The 23,638-nt window shown below is 43.4% G+C and overlaps 1 protein-coding gene across 1 annotated transcript; it reads right to left on the bottom strand.

Annotated features, from left to right (window-relative positions):
- Positions 1 to 350: 350 nt before the first annotated feature.
- Positions 351 to 6,288, bottom strand: LOC111266079 (uncharacterized). The gene is made up of 3 exons (XM_022843239.2): positions 5,898 to 6,288; positions 761 to 5,175; positions 351 to 601 (listed from the first exon to the last, which is right to left on the bottom strand). The coding sequence occupies exons 1-3, from the start codon at positions 6,141 to 6,143 to the stop codon at positions 439 to 441; spliced, it is 4,824 nt and encodes a 1,607-aa protein (XP_022698974.1). The 5' UTR covers positions 6,144 to 6,288; the 3' UTR covers positions 351 to 438.
- Between the last annotated feature and the right edge of the window lie 17,350 nt (positions 6,289 to 23,638).

Raw genomic sequence — 23,638 nt, 5'->3', positions numbered from 1 at the left:
CATTGAGTGCGTAGTCCCGTTTTTAATTTTAAAATTAAAATTTATTTGAATGATGCTTTTTTTTTTAAATAATAACGCTAGTTCTCATCAACACAGCCTACACGATATTGGGCGAAAACATTGGGCAACATTTTGTAAAAAAAAAACCACAGTCGTATAGTAAAAGTAACAAATCGAAAGCCTCAATCGGGTGATAACTTTCTTGTAAGAATTTATCATTTCAAATTACATTATGATTTTAAGATGGGGCTCAAATAGCACATACAAAAAAAAATGATTGTGCTTGGTTATTAAGTTGAAATTGTTTATATAATATGGCCGACGTCTATAAAACCATGATATAAAACCCATTATTTTAGTAACCCTAAGACAGCCTTTATTTTTAGTGAAGCATGTAAATCACACGAGCAATCTGCCTTCCCTGTAGCGTAATTCCTACTACGCCAGCTTCGAAAACTTTCTTTGCTCTTGGTATTCGCTTGTAATACTTTTCCACCACCTTAACAGATTCAGATAATCTTTCTTTTCTACGGAGTCCTGAACCAGGTCATTCACTTCTTGCTTAGACGGTGGCCAATTACGAAAACCATATTTGCTTAACCTTCAATCGTTAAAAAATGCATCTTTTAAAAGAAGTATTCTGATATGACAATTTTTAGTAAAGTAGAAAAAAAAATCTTAAATTCCAGTAATATCGGGCATGTCATTTTGTACGTCTTCATTAACGTTATTGTATACAGAACTGACCAAGACCACTTACTCTTCTGAAGAAGCTCCGCCTAAGTTTCGCCGTCCGACGTTGTGATGATACATTCCCCAAACAGCTACAAACTCGCCCATGTGAGGGTTCTCTGTCGACCCGGTACCTGTACGTCTTTCTATAGATGTAATCCGTAACTTGTTGGGGTCATCTCCTGAGTTAGTACGCGATGCTACAAACTGTTCGTTTGTTTCTCTAGATAATGACTTGCCGTCAAATCCAAGAAGTCTTTCTCCGCTGTCTCTAGTCAGCGATTTCCCGTTTGGTCCAATGGGGTTCCTGAATTCCTCAACAGAGGAAGCTTCTTTTCTACCCATTCGCTTTCCATCTAATCCCAATGGCCTACCGTATGCATCCGTTTCGATTGACATCTGCTTTGTATCAAATGGCATTAAACTCTTACCGTCCTTGTCTGGGGGGGCACTGAATGCATTTGTTGCGACAGGTACAAGATTTAAATCACGTACATTCCCTTTGCTGTCTAGTGGAAAAGTTTTATTGGTAGGCGGGTATAATGAGGCCTTAAATGTGCTCTGTGGTTGTAGCTGTCTTGATTCTAGGTCACTAGTGGGTGTTGAGAGTCCACTGAGAATCGGTATATGGAAACTCCTTCCTGCTAATATGTTTTGCGGAAGCTTCTTTAATTTTAACTTTATTGGTGGACCGGGGATACCCAATGGCGCAACAAATTGACCCCGTGCATCTTTAGATAAAGGATCACCGTTGTAGTCAGTAGGATTTCCGTTTTCGTCTGCTGGAAGTGCTTCGCCATATGGTCCAATAGGGCGTCTAAAGGCGTCAAGAGGAAGAGGTTTTGGATCTCCATGCGGCCCAAGAGGCCTTCCATAGAGATCAGTTTTTATAGGTCTTTTCTTTGAATCAAAAGGGGTTAACGGCTTGCCATCGTGGTTTAACGGAACGCCGAAAGCGTTTACTTTTAAGGGCTTGCCATCCGGATCAAGTATTCTTCCAAACGCGTCCGCCTTTAGAGGCTTGTCGTCTTCTTGTAAGTAGGTTGCTAGACTTCCATCTGGGCCCACCGGCTGACTGCTTTTGGGTGCCACTGGATGGCCATGGTTATCGACTGGTAATGGTTCACCGTTTGAAAGCAGAGGCCGTCCTTTTTTATCTGTAAGAAACGGTTTTCCATCAGGCCCTATAGGTTGGCCCAAGTTGTCAACAGGAAGAGGCAGCGGTTCTCCAGAAGGCCCCAGCGGGCGGCCAAATACGTCTGTTGGAACAGCTTTACCTTCAGAGTCGAGCGGCGGAAGTGGTCTTTTATCTGGACCAAGTGGCGATCCGTAAAAGTCCGTCAAAACCGGCTGATGACCAGGCTTTAACCTAACGCCTTCCCAATTATCAGGCAGAGCGGTTCCTGACGGCTCTACGTATTTCAGAGGTTTCCCATCAGGTGCGACCATCTTTCTTGCAAGTGGTGCCAGATGCCATCCTCGTTGGTCATGGTGCAACGGTTGACCATTTGGCCCAAGAGGTCGACCAGCAGAGTCTGTCAGTAAAGTAGCACCATCTGGTCCAATAGGTTTCCCTTTTGCATCTATAGGTAATGGCAGTGGTTTCCCGTTGTGTAGTGGCCTACCGAAAGCATCAGAAGGAAGTGGTTGCCCATAGGAACTAGCAGGTCTAAAACGCTTTTTGTCGAAACCTATTGGAGTTCCAAAAGCATCGGTCGGCAGAGGAAACCCTTTTGCATTTAAGGCCCTACCACGTTCATCAACAGGAGCAAGTTGCCCATCAGGGTCTATGTACCTCAGCGGTTTAAGATCTGGTCCTAAGGGACAACTGCACGGACCTCGGGGCCCTAAAACTCTTCCTTGCGGATCCCGTGGTAAAGGTTTATTATCGAGATCCAAATATTTTCCGCTTTTGTCGACCGATAACGGTCTTCCATCGGGTCCTATTGGACGACCGATTGGATCAATGGGTAAGGGAAAAGGTATGCCGTTGGGGTCAAGTGGCCTCCCGAAAGCATCTATCGGAAGTGGCTGACCTTCCAAATTCGCTGCTCGTAGAGGCTTGTCATCTGGCCCGAGAGGTATGCCATACGCATTAATTTTCCGTCGTCTTCCATCATCAAACAATGGGTGACCTGCGTCACTCATTGGCACTTTTATGCCATTAGCTTTGAGATATGAAAGAGGCTTGCCGTCAGGTCCGAGCAGACGACCCACAGAATCTACTCCATAGCCAGGCATCGGCGAATCAGCGACCACGGGAATGGGTACTTCCACCGTGGGGCTTATTGGGAACCGAACTCCGTCAGGCATTAAAGGATAACCTTCTTTATTCGTTTCGAAGGGAATACCATTAGGGGCAATGAAGTTGTTTAATTTATCTTTCGGTACAGGCAGCGGTTCTCCATTGGGCTTAAGCGGACGTCCGAGTATGTCGACGGGTAAAAGGTTACCTCTCGAGTCAACTGGTTTAAGGGGTCTTCCATCTGGATCTAGTGGTGTTCCATAGGCGTCTGTAGGCATCGGAGCTCCACGCCAATCTAGAAATCTACCTCCTGGACCCCGATCAAGAAGTCGTCCATCACGACCGAGGTATGTTAGAGGTTCTCCGTTTGGACCAAGAACCTTTCCGTCAGAGTCTCGAGGTAACCCTTTTAGGGGTCTCCCTGCTATGGGTCTTCCAAGTGGCGGTACTATTTGTTCGTTCTTGTTCTTCGGGAGTGGCTTCCCGTTAGGCCCCAAAAACCTACCTTTCTTATCCGTTGGAAATGGGAGGCCGTTTGGTTGAATCGGTCGTCCATGTTCGTCTTTAGGAATCGGATAGCTAGTGGCATTAGGAGCTAATGGACGGCCATACCAATCTGTTGGAACTGGTTTCTCCGTTTGATCTATCATCCGCAGAGGTTTTCCGTCCTTTCCCAAAGGACTTCCATAGGAATCCGTAGGAACTGGAGCACCGTCCCGATGAATAAGGGTTCCATATTTATCCATCTTTATGGGTTTGTCTTTAGCGTCTATGTACTTCACGGGTTTACCATCAGGTCCTAGCACACGTCCTTTATCATCACGCGGTATACCCTGGAGTGGCTTTCCTACTGGATACAAAGGCCCCAAATGACGATTTTGATAGTCTGCTGGAAGCGCTTTGCCGTTTGGTCCGGTAGGTTTGCCATACGGGTCCGTAGGCAAAGGACGACCATTGGGTCCAATATGGACGCCGTCCTGGTCGATGGGCACCGGTAACGGTAAGTCATTCTCATCAAGAGGCCGGCCAAATTCGTCGGTGGGAAGCGGATATCCCTTTGAGTTCGCAATTGGTAACAATTGATAGTCTGGACCAAAAGGTATACCATAAGCATTTGTTGGCAGTTGAGTGCCATCGGGTGATACAGCTCTACCTTTTGCATCCATTGGAACCTTGGTGCCATCCGGCAGAAGAAATGTAAGAAGCGGATTTCCCATTGAATCAGCTATGGTTAACAATTTTTTATCCGGACCATAAGGGACGCCATAAGGATTTGTTGGCAATAACGTGCCGTCTACTCCAAGTGCTCTCCCCTTGGAGTCCAGGGGCACCTTTGTTCCATTGGGTAGGAGAAACGTGCGATCAAATGGTCTGCCATGTTCATCCGTTGGAAGTAGGTTTCCTTTAGGGTCCGCAGCTCTCAACAATTTTCCATCAGGGCCGAAAGGTACTCCAAACGAATTCATTGGCAATGGGATGCCGTTTGGTGCAATAGCTCTCCCGAAGGTGTCTTTTAGGGCTTTGGTTCCATTTGGCAACAAATAAATGGGAAGTGGGTTTCCTTTCCAATCGGCTATTACCAGCGGTTCATTGTTGTGTCCGAGAGGAACCCCATATGTATCTGTGGGCAGTGGCGTGCCCTCTGGTGTAACAGCTCTGCCTTTGGCATCAACGGGCACTTTTGTACCATTTGGATAAAGGAAAGTTCGATCCTCCCCGAAGGCCTTCGATAAAAGGTATGGAACTTCAACTGGCTTTCCTGGAGGTGGCAGCACTCGACCGTCAGGGTCGACCGGTAACGGTGTCCCATCTGGACCGAGCGTACGATTCTGTTTGTCACGCGGGAGCGGTTTCCCGTTGGGACCAATTGGGAGGCCTTTATTATCAACTGGCAATGGTTCGGGTAACCCGTCAGGTCCCAGAGGTCGATTGAAGCCATCGGTAGGCAGAGGATTATTGTGCCCGTCAAAAACCATAACGTTTTTACCTAGAGGAATCGGCACTCCATACGCATCAACTTTCCCCTTGTAAGGTCTCGAATCAGGACCACGGAGGGTCCCATTGCTATATATTGCTATCGAGGTTCCCTCCGGTGTACGGTAGACGAGCCGGCCCAGTTGTTCAGTGGGCTCAAGAGTATCTTCGCAGTTGTCTGGAGGTAGAGTCGTCGTCGTAGTAGGGCGTTTTCTGCATCTAACCTAAACGGAATCAGCTATTGTATTAACATTTTCCAGAACCTCCAATAATTATCTTGTTATATGAGCTTTTAATATTTACAATTTATACGTTTCTAAATTCAATTTCAAACGTCTAAATGTAGAAATTATCGATTTATACCTGTTTTCTTCATTGCTTTCCAGCTGGAAAACGTCACAACACACAAAATATACAGAAATGGAAAAGTTCTAGACTGCCAATTTTTTTACGCTTTTCATGCATCAAATATATTTAAATAAATCAGTTAGTCTAACCTTATATCTAACAAATGTATTAAATATTTGTTTAATATAATAAATAATAAAATAATGGATTAGTTTATGCCAGACATCCTAATCAGCTACGGGGAAGTTCTAACAGACAATCAACAGGAGCGCTCCCTTCATTTTACACTGTGCGCCATTCACAATCTTTTCTCGAAAAATTCGATGATAAATTAATGGTTTATCATAGTGACTCAATAGAAGCTTTAAGAACAGCAAACGAATCTAAATGCAAAATTGATTGAACAAGCTCGAAGTTGTACGGACACTCAAACCATTTTTATAAGTTTGGTCCAAAAACTTTGCACTTGTCCTTGGTGGAGCTGACCCAATTTCATTCTACATTGTCATATTTCGATCCAAAATAAATTGCAAGCAAACCCTGCAATGCCTGTTGTATAATCGTTTCATAATAAACAATGCCAATGAATGATACTCACGCGTCTCACTGATGGAAGCTGCACTGATCGTTCACTCTCGGAGCTGAGCAATGGCTTGGCCAAATGCAGTTCCGGAGGCGTAAGCCGTCCATCATCGCTTGCAGATCTCACCAATTTTGTATGTAGTTCATTGCCTTGCGTGGCAAACCACGCAAGCTGTTCGTGTGCCTCGACACATTTTAGGGGTAAAATGATCGTGTTGACCAAAATGGGGTAGACAAGGGTAACATGTGATATCCATTGCATGGTGACTGCAAACGATGCAGTGATTTTAGACCGTCCGTTATGTGTCGTTCTCGATTTTATACGTTACGAACAAAACGTGAATAAAGGTGCCAACTCATTAATTAGAATATGTCGATATCAATAATAGTTGAGAATCAAACTCAAAGTTGGAGGCCTTCGTTTTTGGTCGAAATAGTTAGTAGACTCTTTTGAAGAGATCGAGTGGACGGGCTTTTTAGCATCTGACCTCATCGAGACAAAAAATGTCAACGTATACCATTTTATGCGCTGACATGTTAATGCAATGAGTATGACAATATGTAGAAACATGATTAATATTGTGATTGACTCATCTCGAAAACCTGGGGGCTGCCTAAAAGCTTCGTGAGAATAACAGGTGACATAGAGAGCCTTGTATTGTATTGTACATTTTCCACTTATATTAGACAGCGAAAAAGACGAGTAGACAAATAATTGATAATTTCACTTGGATTGTCATTATTGTCGGAGAAACGTTTAGATAATGATTTCCGTTCTCTGCTTGATTTAGCTACATGACTGCCTGTCTGCATTTGAAGCAGAATAAGACATTCCGTTATGATGAAAAAAGCCCCCAGCCGTATTACTGCTCGCACATAGTTTGTGTTCCGACTACTAGTTCAACAGAAAGCTTCGGCACTAAATCGTTAATTCTGACATTTTTTTCATTGTACCAGCTCTTTTTTTACCACATCTGCTGTTCAAGCAGCGTAATTGCTGAAAATTGGGAGGGGGCCAGGGGTAGGCATAAGTGATAGGCAAGTGGTCTCATATTGAGTAAAATTTTGACAAGAAGGTTTCGACTTCTCAATTCTTCGTCACTGCTGATTTTGTACTTCGTTCTTTTTTGCTCAGCGCAACAACCTCTGGCCGCGGGACATGAGGTCGGACCTGCGGTCAATCGACTGTTATTAAGATTATTGCGATAGTGCTTGACGATTCCTCACCGTAAAATGATTGTGATTGTTATTGTTAGTACAATTACAAGTTGTTCCGTTCGTTTTGGTGGTCCTGAACCTTTGTATATACATATATATATATATATATCTCTATCTAGACAGAATTGATTTGAAACAAGTACATACATAGATATGATATAGATAGAGTATTATTACAGACGATGACAGACACAGCAGTATCAGGGGCAGTAATCCTCAATAACATCTGGGTATTCACGTTTACAAATCGATAATGTTGCACTGGAGCTAGGAAGATGAGGCACGCATTCAGTCGTCGTGTTGCTGTTATCAGTCATGGCGGCCGTTGTCTTAACTGTGCTCGTCTGTTACTTCGATGCTGAACTCAACAGATAAACGGCATTTCGATGTTTATTTGTTACGCGCCTGGGCCAGTCACAACTTGGTAAATGATCGGTCGATGGAACGCATATGTAACTGTAGCAAAGAATGATGTCTCATAGTACATAATGTGATCTTTAAAATGCTTCCACAGAACAGCCTGCTCAGAACGTCGTTGCTCATTCACCACGTGCCGTACACTGGTAGAAGGTATCAGTCATTCGAAACTGGGCCGCGAAACGTATGGGACAAAAGAATGACTACGGAATGCAATAATCGTGCTACTACCACCACCTGATAGACAGCTAATTAGAAAAAAAGCAAATAATAAACTAGGCACAAAGAAATGAATAACTTCAGTGTGATAGAGAACTATCACACTGAAGTATTTTCATAAAAGCGACCAACGTGGTCCGGGTGCCTCTGATAGCCCATTGTTACTCTAATCTACTATATCGATGAGTATCCTTTACCAGCCTGGTCTGGGATTCTAGGATAACTGTACCGCATCAGACACTCCGAGCCAAAAACAACAACAACTATACAAACAACTACTGGTAATATCAGCAGCGTTTTGTAATTACCATCTACCATCTTTTGACCTTCCTCTTGGCATTGGCACCAATTCAACTGTATTGTGCCCTCTTATTAATTCCCAACGAGTCTAGTACCTTAAAATGACCGATGCAGTAGATAAGGGATCGTTTGTGAGGGATTATCTCCAGTAGAATTGTTCACGCAAAGTTCATTCATCTATATATAGTGTATTCATATATTTATACTGGTTTGGTAATCCATAGCGTATGGTATCCTAATTTCTCTTAGTGTTATTTCAGTACATTCCTTCACTCGATATATATGGCCATATCAGACTCTATTGTCAGCTTCCCATAAAGATCTCGCCCATCTCCGGCAAATAATGGCGGTGCACGGTGGATGTCAACAATATATCACTAGTTCGTACTGTAACCGACCATCATCTTGCGAGAGGCGAAGAATTGCAAGCAGCGGCGGTCCATTTGAATTTCACCCGCCACACGTTTTCCCCTGTTTCCTCTCTGGTTCGGATGGCGTCTATCGTCGAGATTTGATCATTTGTCGCCCGTTTTTCTCTGTTTAGGACCTCAGGCGAGATTCCTCTTTTGCTGCCGATTCACTGTCATTGCTCCGATACGCACCACAGTGTAATGTTCGTTTTTTTTTTAATTTTCGATTTTATCTTCCCGCCGATTGCGATATCTTTGAAGGCCATCCTCGGCGCTTTTACTGCTACGAAAAAGAGCAACCTATATGAGACGAAATGGCGATAATAGCACCAAACGTCGTGAAAATGATAGACTAGTACCAATTTAACACTGCAGTGTTACCACTGTGAGCAACGGCCAACACAGCAAATGTAGGGTCCTTCCCCCACGACTGCGTACAGTTATGTGCTAAGCACCGGAATGATTCCGCAGCTTGTACCGCTAGCCGTACTGCAGTGCACTCTAACCGCCGTGCTGAAACACAGCTTGCCTTTTTCGTGGTCGTCATAGCCCCACATCCGACTGTTGTCGCTGCAGCCATATATTTTAATTTTCAAATCGTGACAATGCTGAAAAGAGGACACAGGAAGGACCAAAGAGAATAAGGGGAAAAAGCAAAAAAGAGTCGACGTTTCAAAGTTGAACCGCTTCGACGGCGTTACGTCTTCGTCCGTTCCCGTTCCACTTTCGAGTTCCGTCGACGACGAGGCCTTCTTTAAGAGCAGTAGCGGCAGCAGCCACAAAGGGTGCCTCGAATCGCATAGCTCGGCGACGCCCGCTGGCTCGTTCCTGGTAGTGAACGTCCGATTCCGGCGATGAAATATGCCTACGGTATTCTGCTTCGCGTCAGCCTCACTTTTAGTTCTTGGCTTGTCATCGTGGTCTTCACTCTCTGATACACCCCCTCCCTCCTTTAGGCTCAATTCTTTCTCACCCTTTGGCTTTTTCGTTTTTCCTTGGTAGTGTGAGGTGCTGGCCTTTTTGAGTAGCGCATCGTTCCATCAGTTTCGTTTTCACGATGAAAGATTGCGCGCAAGAAATAGTGCACATTTCCTTCGTCACCCCTTTGAACTGAGAGGGAGAGAGGCTGAGCAAACGTGGTACTGGGGTACGATGAGACACGGACCAGAAACCGGGTGTTTACGCCCATCTCATATTATTGCTCTAAACCTTTCAGAGCTCGTTTATCCACAGGCGTAAATGTAATATGTTGCCCTCAGAGTCCACTAGACCGCCAGCAAACGCTATCCAACTTGAAGTAAGCCAGCCACGTTTTCTGCCATGCGTCCTGTGCAGCAAATGTGCTGCTTAATACCACCAAGACAGCTGCATCGCTTCGATGATAGTAAGAGCTACCCCAACAAAAATCGGAGGAAATTTCGTCTGCTGCCAAATGGCCGCATTCATCATTTGCCATTTTGTTCCGCCACTACGGTACCCCTTTCAGTCGTAGTCTCTGCACTTTCAGTGTATCCCCAGTATTACCCAACAAAGTCTTTAAAACCCTTGACAAACTCACAGATTGCACACTACTTAATAATGTCCTTCTGCACAGACTTCTGCTGCTTATTTCCCGATAGTCCTTGTAAAGTTTCAACCTCCTCTACCTTCGCTACCGCTGACGCTACCTCTGGCTTATGGTGACCCTGCGTCCCCAGCACTTTGCTCATTGTCCATTCATTCAACTTTCTTTCAAGCGCTCCTTTATAAATTTGTTTGGCTCTAGGGCCGCTACTATTTTTTCTCACAACAGGAGAGAGCTTTCACTACCTGAGCCAGTATGCCAGGCACTACTCCAGTGAGGTGTTGGATCGCAGAAGGAAAGTTAAAGAGGGCTAAATGAGCGTCGTAGAAGAACTCAAGAGCGTGCCACGCTACAGAAAAGGCTTTGATGGGCTCGTTTCATAAATTTCTATAGATTTCCAAATTGCGACAGTCACGTCGGTGGTCCACGCTCCCGCAACCGACGCCTACCGGTCGAAGGGGTTCGACAAATTGAGTCAAATCAAGCTCCCGAAGATTATTTGGCCATAGGAAAATGGCTAAAAACGTACTATCCATGGCTGGCCCCTTTTTTGGTAAGTGGAAGCAAAAAAGGACGATAAGTGACATCGAAGATATAACTGTGCGACCTGATGCCATATACGTTGGTTTATGGAGGCTTTCATATTTACCTATAAGATTTTAAAAAGGCTTTAGAATACACATCTCAGGCAAAATATGGAGTTATTTAAGAGCTTCAGAGAAATAGGATTCATTTGGTGCTATTGGCACCCGCAGCTTCCTCTGTTATGTGTATACTATATTACTACTCCTTACAAGGGGTACAAACCAGGCGTCTACCATATACTTGTGAATTTACGCTTTAGCTTCATAAAACTTATCTAATACTTATGCTTTAAGGTGAAGTCCGTTGACGCTTCTGCTGGCTAACTCGGTGCTGCTGGATTGTCTAGATTAAGCTATTTTAAATCTTAAAACTGTTGTTTCTTTAGAACAAAAGCTCAATCAAAGGAATTCGACTACCTGACTATGAAGGCAGATGTCAAGGTGACCCTTTGCTCCCTAAAAACAGTGAACATGTACAACTTTTAAAAAAATCTTCTAATTCTATGTCGCTTTGTAGTACCTCAGCAAAGTCGTTTTTTGTTTGGAACAAGTGGGGACAAAGATGTTATAAATTGATTGCTTGTAAATAGGATGCCTACAGAGATTGGGAAAAGCTGTTAAAAGTTTACTGTTTCTATTAAAAATCCAACGTCACGGTTATTTATTGAATAGATCTCTGTGTACATACGTGAGTGTACTCTCCATTATCTAACAACAAATAATTTCTGCCGTAGTTACTAACGGCTATTCTATTGCGAAGTGCCGATAACGTTTTCATTGTATGTTTTACTGGCATTTTCAAGAGCGCATGATGTCTGCATAGGATAAAAAATAACCCAATATTTCACTATGCTATGCAGTATCTATTTATACAGTTAAAACATTGTTGGACACGGGATGGCTCACCAGGGCGCCTCGCCTGCCAAGGATCTCCTTCCCTTTATGGCTTGTATTAGTATCCGAGGACGTTGGTGAGGCTGAACGCGCCTGAGAATAGAGGGCCCTTTCTCCACGCGCTCACACGAGGAGCTGTTAACGGAATTCGATGACCGCCCCTCGAACGTTCTCTACCCAAGATGAAGTCAATCTGCTCGGCTGTACTGGAAGGACCGACAGATCCGCACTCGGTGGTGCCTTTCTCTCACTCTCATTTTGTTTTAGAGGTCCTCTTAGCGTCTGCCTTTTCGGCCGGCATTGCTTCCCTAGTCGCGGCCACCGTCCTCGTACCGCCTCCTGCACTGTCTTACTGGTGCCGTATCCGAATGCATCATGTATAACGATGTTCCTCAACTCACCAAGTTTTGCATAAAATGCATCGGTCGGCCGCATGCAAACTGTGACCGGAAATAATTTCGGGTGTCACTAGCGGCTGGCGCGATTATCATAATTTCGAAACTAATGCAATAAGAGCGAGAATGACAGTGTGGGAATAGTCGCTCTTCAGCCAAAGGCCGACTTACCATGACCGTAAGCAGTAGAACTATGACGTCCTGCAACCTCGTCCAGAAGCGTATAATACACGGTAATTGCGTGTCGAAAAACGGGAAAATTTTGTTTTGTAAAATTCCGATTAGGCAAAGATAAAATGTTGTCTTACACGGTACGTACATCATTGAACTTTTCCCTGTAATGTCAATCATTAAACACTTTTCAACACGTTGCACCTTTGATCATTTCATTGTTTGAAATTAGCGTTTTCCTATGCAAATTGCTTCAACCAAAAACCTCTATGCAGCTGCAGTGCAACACTGCTGGAAATACGATCGTGGGATTTCTTTAACATCCTTCTTAAAGCATAAAAAAATGCTTGAAAAAGGCATTGAAACACTTAACAGTTCTAATAGAGAGCCAAAGGACGAATATACCTGCAATGTGTTTACAGAAAATGCCAGGACAATTAAGCTAATCATCGTCTGGGTGTAATGCTAACAAAGTTCCAACCATAGACGTATAGCACTATATTACACATGCCGTACATTGGCTCTAGGTATATGGTACAAAAGAAATCCAGTTAAAATACTCGTAGTACCAAGTTTGAATCTGCTAAGCCTCATATGTTTTCTGCTAAATCCGAAACATCGGGGCTCGTCGCTGCAGTTGGCTGCGTGCAACGTGTACGAGAGAGGCTCGAACGCGCCCCGTAGCAGACACCGCACAATGTGCAACAGATAACGAGAGCGTGTTACCAGCTAACGAAGATTATCACTTGCCTTCTCAGACTTAATCTGCCAGCAGCCCGCGAACAGGACACGTTTCTTGTCGCTTTCACGTGTCAAGGTTGAACTAAATTCAGCATAAGGACATAGTCAATCGTCGCTCTTCTATGTTTTGCACGCCGGAGTCCGCTATGGGTTGCAGCGACAGACGTTGACTTTGGACGTTTCGACAGTCGATCCAAACGTCGCGACGTGACGAGATTCGAATAGCTTGCTTGTTGTCTGTTCGCCCGCTCTGAGTCGTTTCTCTTTTTTTTCGCAGTGTGTTGGATGCGTGACATGTGTGGCATATTTATCGGTGACAAGAGCTAACGGCTTGCATAGATCATTCAGTTAAGTGTGTGCCTAATTGTGGGTGCAAGCCCCGAAGTATTACAATGTTATATTTGAACCCGTTGCCAAATATGGGTCTGTTTTAAGGTTACCCGTTTGCAACATTAATGATACAACACTGACTTTTATTTACAACTACATGTATTTCATTCAGATTTTCTTTTACCTGTATTAACCTTATTTACGTTGTTTACCCTATTTACAGTTGGGAATTTCGTGTCATAACAGCCTGTTAGCACGGATGCTTTCACCGCAATCTACTGCGTCGAACGTAGTTTATATCATCAATTTTACTTGAAATTTTCGGTAACTATAGAGTATATCTAAGTTAAATTAAGAGCACCTAATGTTTATGGCCGCTATATGGAACAGAGTAAGCGAATGGAAAAAACGTGGTTCTTTTGAAGGCAAGTTCGCAGCAATAACGCAGCAGTCACAACTTGTTGTTCAAATTGTTCTACACATGCACTCATGGAACACAGCTAGTACATATTCTAACTTCAAAATTGCTTCGAAGTTGTCAAACATTAGAATGTAAGTTGTACGCATATGGAAAACAGAATAGAACCCAAATTGTGTATGTAAGCAACATGGAAGGTCTGTCGCTGCAGATACAAAAAGATAATTCTACTTTTGTTTCAAGCATTAATAAGGGACTTAGGTGAAGCATAGCCCTCAAGTGTTTACGTATTGCTCGTCACTTTCGGAATATGGAAAAGGAAAGCGTTTCTATCAAAATGTCTGATAGAAGGATTATAATACGAACAATAATTTTTCTCTTATTTTATGTAAACTAAGTGTCAGTTATTTTCAATGCCAAATAAAGTAGCAATATAAAAATTAAAAAAAAAAAAACAATTGAAATGCGTTTTCATGAACTGATTAAATCAATTCCTTGTTTGTCATATTTCAACATACGTTCACCAAAAATAATTTGTATAGCGAACTATACTGCATAACAACCAACAAGTCTAGATCAATTGCTAACATTTGAATAATTACGGTAGTGATATACTCATGCGTGTATGCAACTATTTACTTGCTTTTTTTTTAATTCCTGACTTAACTGTAAACCTACTTTTTCTCAACTCTAAACTTATCTTGGTCTTCATGTAATCATTTGAACTCTAGCTGAATTTTTTTCAACATTGTAAGCTTACTCCTTCGCCTGTATGTCTTTTCCCTTATTTATATGTTTCGTTGTACTGACATTTAAACATAGCTCACCTAGATGAAGTTGCGATTAAACATAAAATACAGGTAGTTCAGACAATGGGATAAGATACGAAATAGTTCTGCGATAAGAGGAGCTGTTTTCTTCCAGCCATCTTATTAGAACGCCTCGTGCGCGTACTATAGAATGTGCAAGTACAAGTTATGGTCAGGTTAGGTAAAAACGAAAACGGATTTTATCATTTACTGTAATGGTTAACAAGCGGTTAGCAGAAATGACTTTTATTTATTTTGTGTTTAGTTCCTATTGAGTATAACAATGTTTTTCTCAATCTCTGCCTCGGCGGCAAACAGCAAATAACTAGGCAAAGCAACTCAGCACTTTGGTTGGCGGTCTCATGTCGATCCACGCATGGAATCCGGGAAGCGCGCGTACCGCGATTTATATTACTCTCGGTATTGCAGAGTAAAATGGAAGAAAAAAGACATTCCTCGACGAACGTAACCAACTGCGAAGCCCAGTGAACACAGAGCATAATAGAGGAACTAGCAGGAGCCTCTTGCTGAACCGTGAATGACATTCCGGACGCAGAGAGAAGGTGCAGACCACCACACGGAATAAAGGAACGATCCTTAAGGATCTTATAAGGGGCGTCGAGTGGTCGCATGGCCGTTCTAAATCAAATTACAGTCCTAACGAGGTTATCCTTCCCATCAGGGCGAGCTGCTGCTGCCGCCGCCGTCGTTGCCGTAGCCACAACTACCGCAACGGTTTTCGTCTTTACACCTCCTACACACACGTATATATATATATGCTTGTAAGTGTACATATATATATATATATATATATATATATATATATCTGTGTGAGAGAGAAAGACATTGTGACACTAGAAGGGAGAAAGTGGATAGTGAACTGCACGTCCGTTTTCGTTCGTTTGTCTTAAAGAACCCCTCAGCATTTGATTTGGCTACTCATTCATCTCGTCTTGACAAAGCTTGCTGATCGTATATCGCCCTGGTAACAACTGATAGGAGTTGCACCACTTCCCAGACCCATTGTCTCACTAAACCTTTTTCATAACTGTGAGCACTTTAACCGAGCATCCACGAAGAAAAGCTTGATCCATCATGGAGTTTCGGCCAAAAGCATAGACATATATAGTTCACAATAACTGCTATCTCATCCTTGGCTGTGGATTCCTCGCCACTCCTGTCGACAATTCGATGTTTGTTGTGATCCCCATCTATACTAGCCGGTTTCTTCACCTTTGCGGTATTCTCTTTATTTATCTCATATCATTATGTCTCTGTATTGGTGACTCCTTTGTCTTTTAGATACGATCTCTTCCTACAGTAGTCCAGCAGGCATGTCTTCCTCGAAGGACAGCTCAAGCGTCCCACGAAAGATATACAGCCCTCACTTGGTAAACTCCTAGAGACCCCCAATTGTGTTGAGCTTTTTTCCCTTCCCGCTGTTCTTCTAACCCACTCAACTGCATTCCTGTTTTCTCCGCTCATGCTACAAGTACTACTGTCAGGTCACACGCTTCGTCGTTGTGGTAGGCGGTGGGTGTAGTAACGCAATGGTCACCGCTCCCTCACGGCCCTAGCAGCCCAATGGACATGTTCAGGCTGCCAACCCGATGCGGGTGCCCTAAGCTGCGAGCAACGGGGTACGCCGACGAAGAAACTTGTGGTACACTTGGGGAGAAAAACGAAGAGGCTCCAGTGTTTGTTTTTATTACTCTCGCCTAGACGAAGGCAGAAGAACGCCCGTCCGCGGTTACTAGCTGGTGGGCTGGCAGGGCAACCCGCGATCTGCTAGGGGTTCGTCGTCGTCAAGCGTGAAAGGAGAACAGTTTAGGATGTTGCCTTAGCCCCACCCGATTTTGCGTGCCTGCGTTTTTACTCTGCTTCCTTGAAATGCTTCGATCTTCTATGTTCAGGATATCTCCTTTGTCTGGCAAAATCATTGCTTGCCGGATGCCCCTCTTCAATGCTATACTGTACAGTGCAGTCAGTTGGTTGACGCAGTGAACGTATCTTGTTCTTACAAACAAGATGGAGGGTTCTCACGATTCGAGATTAGCGTTGCAATATGAACTAGTTGGAAGACGGCAAAGTGTTGGCAGCATTATGCACCTGCTGTATTAACTTTTGCTGTTATTTATTGTACGAGCAATAAAGGGGCGGAGTCCTTATATATGCATATAGCAAACTTGAGATCTTGCGCGAAACACCTAGTACAAGGTAAACTCTCAAAATGATAGCACTTATTGAAAGTACATATATATATGAAATATGAATGTGATGAAACTCCTTTTAGTTTGTCATTTACCACGATTACATTTTAATTCAGGGCATAAACCACTCACTAGTCATTTCCCAAATACCCCCCTGAGTCGCAAATAGCTGTTTATAAGTAATTACGCGTCAAGTAGTATTGGTAGACATAAACTCGTTAAAATGTGGCTCAAATACGTAACATAAAAAAAATTTAAGCGAAACCAATTTAGAGCCGATAGCAGGCCAAAGGTCACAAACATACGAGGGCTAAAACAGACAATTAGGACAAGAGATGTGCAAAGGTGCAAAAAAACTTTAAAACAACTACACGTTAGAGGTCATCTGGATAACCCAATGGGCAACATACATTATGCTCGTCAAAACAGCCGTAAATAGAATACTTTACTTTGTAAAAGCATACACAAGGTGCGGTAATCAAAATTGGCTTTTGAAAAACCCGATAAGGATTTCTATGAGGCAAAGCGTAAGATCTTTAATAAATCTTGGGCTAAAAAGGCTTGAAATGTATCAAAATAGCTGAAAAAGCTATTTTTTTTTAGATTTATTTTTTTATAGGAAAATGGTTCGAAAATTTAGAAAAAATTGCTTAAAAAACTATTTTTAAAATAGAATAATTCTCTTATATGAAAATGAAGGCTTTTTTGGGTAATAACAATAGAATATGAGTTTCTAAGTAGATCGTCCAGATAAGCTCTAAACATTTAATTTCTTTGAGAGTTTTTGCACTTTCTGGATCGTTTAGACTCGCTGTTAGCCAAACATTTAATTCAGTTAGGTATTTTTGCGGCGTACTTGAGCGACCCTTTGACATTAAACAGTACCAGCTCAAACATAGTCAATAAAAGCACATATTCGCTAGGTGTACTATTTTTATTTACGAGCATGTGACCGTTAAACTAGTGCATATCACAAGTTTGTCAAGAAAAGCTCCGGTGATAACGTATTAAACTAATTGCAGTTACATAGTATCTGATTTAGGTTAAAAGATGCAGGACACAGGTATGAACGCCTCAGAGAGTCGGTTGAATTTTCACTAAAATCGACCTTCCTCTAACTAAGCTAAGAATTACGCTTTTCAGGCTACTCTAACGCCTTCATTCAGCGTTCCGGCTGGACCGAATACTTTCATTCAGTATCTGTCGCCTTGTTTTGTCAACAAATAAGCAATCCAGATGGGAACGAACACGTTGGAGCCGCTGACCAATCTCTGCCTCTCTAAAATGATTCAATATCTATCTTTGTTTGTTCGGCCATTGCGCCGCCGTCAGAATATAGGCAACGTAAAAGAGCTAACGTTCGTCTCTTATGCAGATGCGTAAACTTCTGCAGATAAAGGGCAGCACAATACTTGGAATTTTAAGAACGACTGCGCATAAAAGGACTAAATAATCGAGCACAGGACTGTTTGGAAAACAGGGCTACAAATTGATTAAGCGTTAATGAGATTGTTACTTACCGCATGCAATGACTGCAAATAAACAACAACAGAAGTCTATCCTTGATGAGAACACGGCCTTCACTACTTTATCATATTTGAACCTTATGAAGCACTTATCTGACACAAAATTCAGTGTATCTGTCCTCTTAAACATTTCGCTTTAAGGCGTAACATGGAACTAAACAGGAACTGCTGAACTGTGTGACTTAACAAAAAGTTTGTCTCCACGCTCGTGTCTCGTGTTGCCGGCATCTGTGTATCTAAGCTAGTTTTAATTAAAAGACCAGATTTGAGTGAGGCACACTAGGTTTTAATGCAGCTAGTTCACTATTTCTTCAAGATGAAGAAGGAGCCCATGATGCTAAAGTCCTGGCGTACGATTTGTTTTGACAGCTACTGTTACTTTTGCTTACACTGGCCATAAAACTCTTCCGTTGAATCTTAGATCTCGTTGCGAGGTATTATCTAATACCTAATCAATATGCTTTATAGTGTAGAAATTACAATAATAAGATGCAAATCTTATTATTGTACAAAGGCCAGACAAAGGGAAACGGGTATTTGTCTTCTAGTTCATACATGACGAGACTGATGTTGTATGACAATCGTGAGGCCAACCTACTTTTCGTCATTTTGCCTCAGGCAAAATGTCCCAGCTAACGTGACGGGTCGAATATGCTTGTTTGTATCATACTGAATTAGATTTTCGTATCGCTTTTATACTCACAAAAAATATCAGTTTTTTTTTTACCGACAAAAATCTGAGGTATCTCCACCTAGTACATGCATTTGGTCATTACACTTCAATAATTTTCTAGCTTTCCTGTACTGTTACGATATCGATTCGGTCAATCCTCCAAGTTTCATGTGTGCTTCATATTGTTTTTGTAGATTTGAGGTCCTTCCGTCTGCGTGTTTTACACGTACGAAAGTCGTACCTTAAAGCACTTAAATATATATCCGTTAAACGTTTTAGGCTAATCTGAAAGTTGACTGAAATCATTAATCCGCCAGATTTATGAAGTAGGTAAGGAACCGTGAAGATAAAAAAAAAAAAGCATTCCGTCTCTGGGATAGGCATCACAGATTTGAAATTATGTAATAGTTGTTGTTACATGCATATCTCATGTGTGCGCCTTTTTATCCACTTTTTTTGTTGTTCAGTTTGGTTTCCCTGCTCTTGTACTACGTCACATAGTAAGAAAACCCCGTTTGCAAGCCCCTCAAGAAACCCGTCCTTAATTCACCCGCTTGCCTGGGCTCTTCGTAAGGACTTCAGTGGTCTCTAGTCCTGATTTTACCCGTGTAGTATTTTCGTCGCGCATCGTCTCGCTATCCTTCCCTTGCCAGCTTCAGATGAACACGGCAATATAGCTGAAGTGATTGCTGGTCGCCGACCCTGCTCTGTCCTAGTTGTGTCGGTTCATCTGTTGTCGTTCAGGCGAAACACCTACCCCAGTAACCGCTCTTGTGTAGGAGTAGTAACTATTTTTTTCACACCCATACGCACTGTATTTCTCTGGCGTGGTGCTTGTCTCGATTCCATTTTGTCCTGAATGGTTTGCAACCGGTTCAGCAGCTTTGCACTGTCTGCCTAATTCTACCAGACGACGGTACCGGCATTGCAGGTATAAGTATATCCCATACGATGGCTCTCGCACGTTGCTGCATTGCTCGCTGGTTCCAATTCCTGCAGGCTTCCTTCCAGGGAGCTTTTGCGCTCGATTGTGCTTTTTTTTTTGGAAAAAAGAGACCTCTGCAATCCAGTACTCCCATCCTCTTTTTTAGTCCTGCAAGAGTTTACGCACGGGGTTCATACCAGCCTTACTCGTGTTACGATTACTACCGTTGCAATTGCGTGCTGGCGTCTCTCCCTTTTCGCCTAAACGGGGAGGGGAGTACACGCTGGAGCTTTCGCCTACCCCATTGCTAACGTAGGTATGTCGAAGAAGCCTGGTAAGGTGTGTATGGTAATATTACACTGATACACGTACATCTATTTATCTGGGAATGTAACCGCCCATTTCGTAGTGTCGCAGTACGGCAGCCTCAGATGTACGCAGGCGTTGTATGCTCCAGCCACCTCGCTCACTAACGTGGCTGTGTGACCTATTGAAGCGTTGTAATACGCAGGGTATGATACCTTCAATACTTTAGTCTCTCACCTGTATGACATGTTGTTTTCCCTTGGGTTGCTGCTTTCTAAAAACTACTCCATCGTTCTGCGGATCTAACGTGGCTCACTGACTGCGTGATAGGAAGCGGGTGTAGAGAAAGTAGATGTTTTGTTCATGAGTACATAGATCAGTTCATCTGGTTCGTTAACGTTTACGTGAATAGCACAGTCATCCCGATCACCGTGAACCATAAAAGTCGTTCTACTGTGAGTAATATCACGGCACAGCTTCGGCGAACGAACACCCTGGTGTCATGGCGCACATAGCGACTTATTGGAGATGTGTCGTCTGTTCGCGTATATATGTCTGAAAACACCATCGTTCGGCGCCTCGTTCGGTAGCCAGGCGAGCTTTCCTTGCCGACCTAACCTAACGGTATGTCATCATTGGACGCCTTTAGCAATTAACATACCAACCAAGTTCTGTCCAGATTCTCCACGGGAAACAGAACTCCGAGCGTTTCCCTTCGACCACTGAGGCAAAGCGGCAGTAGACAGTGGGTATAGCACCTAGCCACGAAGCACTCGACTGTGTGCGAAGCTTTTACAAGCAGCTGTACTTAAATTGAATGCAGCGGGCTTCCTCTTAATTCTATCACCAGCCGGGAATGGTTCGAGATACCCGGTAAGGCAAGCCGGGAAAAGTGTGTGGAAAACGGTTACATTACAAACTATCTCCCGTTTTATCCTGGCCTTTAAATGATCGCCGTGTGGACAGGAAGCGAAATGATTCTCAGCTGACACGAACGGTGAAAGCTGGCGAGGTCGACTTGGTGAGCACCTGCCGAGCGAACGGTCCGTCCAAGAGTGAACCAAATCACTAATTTGATATTCTTAATTAGCCGATAATTGCGCGTCGCCACATTGATGTCCAATGCAGCAGGCCTTGGTTCGAACGCATACCTATCCGACCCAAGTTGACGGAATGCTCTTCGAATAAGTGGACCTAGCACGTGTCTAGGGAGTGAATGAGAGAATTCAAGGGGGAAGAAAAAAAAAGCGAGTTTAGAAGAAGAGCTTTCACTGGATGAGCAGATCCGTTTTTGGGTCATCTGCCAACAGGGTAGTATAGGAACTTCGCTTGTACTTTACAAAGCTTCGTGAACTTGGATGCCGGGCGAACGCTGTATCAACGGTGCGCAACTTCAGCGTTCACACCAGCAATGACCGGCCAACGGAACTTCTGCTGGGTACTTCTGTCCAGACGAAGAGGGCGGCCAGACTGATTAAGTGGCATGCTCTACAAACTCATATTATTTCTCTGCTTTAGCCAACTTCACTCTTCGCACACTAATTTGTGAGACGAAATGCCGATTCGCTGTTATTAAAGGCACTGGCGTTAATCGTGTGCTCGAGGAATTGTGGCCGAAGCAGGCCTGGCTTAAGGCAGCATACAAGGTTCTGTTGAATTTGACGGTAGATTGGAAAGAAAATCGGTGGCCCGTAAAATGAAGGAAGTGCAGCTTTGCAGGCACAGCAGTGATAGCGGACGGTAGAAGGCGGCATATTTACCTAGTTGTCCTGTAAGAACACTATTCGTACTAAGTCAACCTAGCTTGTCCAATCATTAGTCAGGATAATCACCGAAGCATCTATTATTTTACCTTAATAACTGGTATTGTCGTAACAAATGCATGTTTATATTGTACCAAGATGTATTATTATTAAACTTATAGATAAAGAAGACACCAGTGTTTCTTAGCGGCCTGTTGAGCGCTTTGCAAAAGATCCTTTGAAGAACATTGTAGCAAAATATTTGACGCTTCGATCAATTCAAAGTTCATATATGTAGATTTTGTGTTTGTATTTAACAAGGGAGGCTATTCCGGATGCAGTTCGCCATGTGTACACACGTTAGTAATCGCGAATGCATTGCCCTGTTTTAGACGCAAACTAAGATGATATCTAACTGACTTTATGCCTGTCATCGAGAGTGACCCTTACCCGTTGCAGTGTGCAGTGACTCTTTAACAGCCCCCAAAGCTACGATGTATTACGATCAGATATTCTATCCCAACAATGTTTAACTGCCTCTGATTTCAGCAGATAAACTATCGAGAGCACGCAGTTTCTTAAAATAGAGAATCTTGTTGACCAAAGTTATAGCTTTCATGGTTCATGCCTCATGAACTCAGCACAAATCAGCTTTTTAACATATTACTTCTATATACGGATTTCGTGAAAGATCTTAACCGAGCTTTTTTCCTCGACTCAAGATGCAAATGAAACCTAACCTGGATCTGAGAAAAATGCGATTCGTGGCCACCTCGAATTACTACTAAGTCCTGTTAGCCCGGCCACTTCCCATGTACAACCCCCAAACTGAACGCTGGCAGGATGAACCATGGGGGAAAAAAAGGGATGTGGGAAGCAGCAAAGCACAGCGAATTTAAATTCGCTCTAGAAACGCACTCTGGAACCTGCCGTCGACTTTCCGACGTTTTCTTTTGCCCTTGTTGTACTTATCTCGGCTCGACTTAGCCCCTCGTTTGCAAGCTTTGCCTCAGCTCTGCAGCTGCCGACTGCTGGCGAGGATGCTGCTAGCATTTCCAAATTGAGAGCTCCTGACTGGACTCCCTCTGTTTTTGTCCCCTTTCCCAACGTTTCGCTCCCTCCGTATCCCCGTAAAGAACTACTAAGGTTTCTCATGAATCGCCTGCTTGCCGGTGTTCCTTTTCCACCCCCTGATTCGTCCTTTTGGACATGCACCGGTATAGGCAGGATCTGGAGGAAACGTGGCTATCTTCTTTTCGTGAAGACCTTCAAAGAGTTGAAGCGCAGTCCGCCATCTCAGCATTCCTCGTTCTCTCGCACCACTGCAGCTGTAGCGTCTATCCTGGCAGTCTCCTCAAATAAGTTCTTCCTTGTTCGCTTCTCGTTGCTTTCTGACTGCTTTTTATTCGCTCTCTTCGTCCGCTTCGCTCGTCACCCTTTCGTAAGCGATCGCACCGGCAATGTTGATGCGCGTTTGCGCCGAGCAGTGGCTGGTTCCCTGTTACGGAACAGGCCAGTGAGGTCGCAGATTTTGAGAGAACCTGGAGCAAACAGAAGATAACGGTGACTGTTGGTGGCTTTAGAAATCTTTTTGACCTGATAATTTTTCTTTTTTCGCTGCTGGTTTGTCAGCGTTTACAGAAGGCCGTATGTGCAAGTATGTTTTTTGCACCTTTCGTGTTTGATTCGCTTGCGTCTTCCTAAGCTTATTTTTACAGATTCCAGTGTTTTTAACGTTCTGCCCTTTTTGCGCTTCTTTTTATTCTACCGCTCTACCCACCGTTAAGAACATGCAGGACGTTAGTGTATTATAATTTTCGACTAAGCTGACGACAGCTCACTTTCAACGCTCAAAACTCACTTTAGACGGAGTCTAAAGAAATGGTGCTTTTAAATCGAAGCTAA

The sequence above is a fragment of the Varroa jacobsoni genome, unplaced genomic scaffold (genome assembly GCF_002532875.2).
Source record: "Varroa jacobsoni isolate VJ856 unplaced genomic scaffold, vjacob_1.0 scaffold_1049, whole genome shotgun sequence".
In the NCBI taxonomy this organism is placed as follows: Eukaryota; Metazoa; Arthropoda; class Arachnida; order Mesostigmata; family Varroidae; genus Varroa; species Varroa jacobsoni.
The sequence above is the reverse complement of the archived record's forward strand: the minus strand, read 5'-3'. Positions and strand labels throughout refer to the sequence as shown.

Bases quoted from the DNA above. Each gene is read 5' to 3' on its own strand.
- LOC111266079 (XM_022843239.2), bottom strand. From the start codon at position 6,143: ATGCAATGGATATCACATGTTACCCTTGTCTACCCCATTTTGGTCAAC. The intron at 5,176-5,897 runs GTGAGTATCATT...GATTCCGTTTAG, and splicing joins AGCTTCCATCAGTGAGACGC to GTTAGATGCAGAAAACGCCC. The intron at 602-760 runs GTAAGTGGTCTT...TAACGATTGAAG, and splicing joins GGCGGAGCTTCTTCAGAAGA to GTTAAGCAAATATGGTTTTC.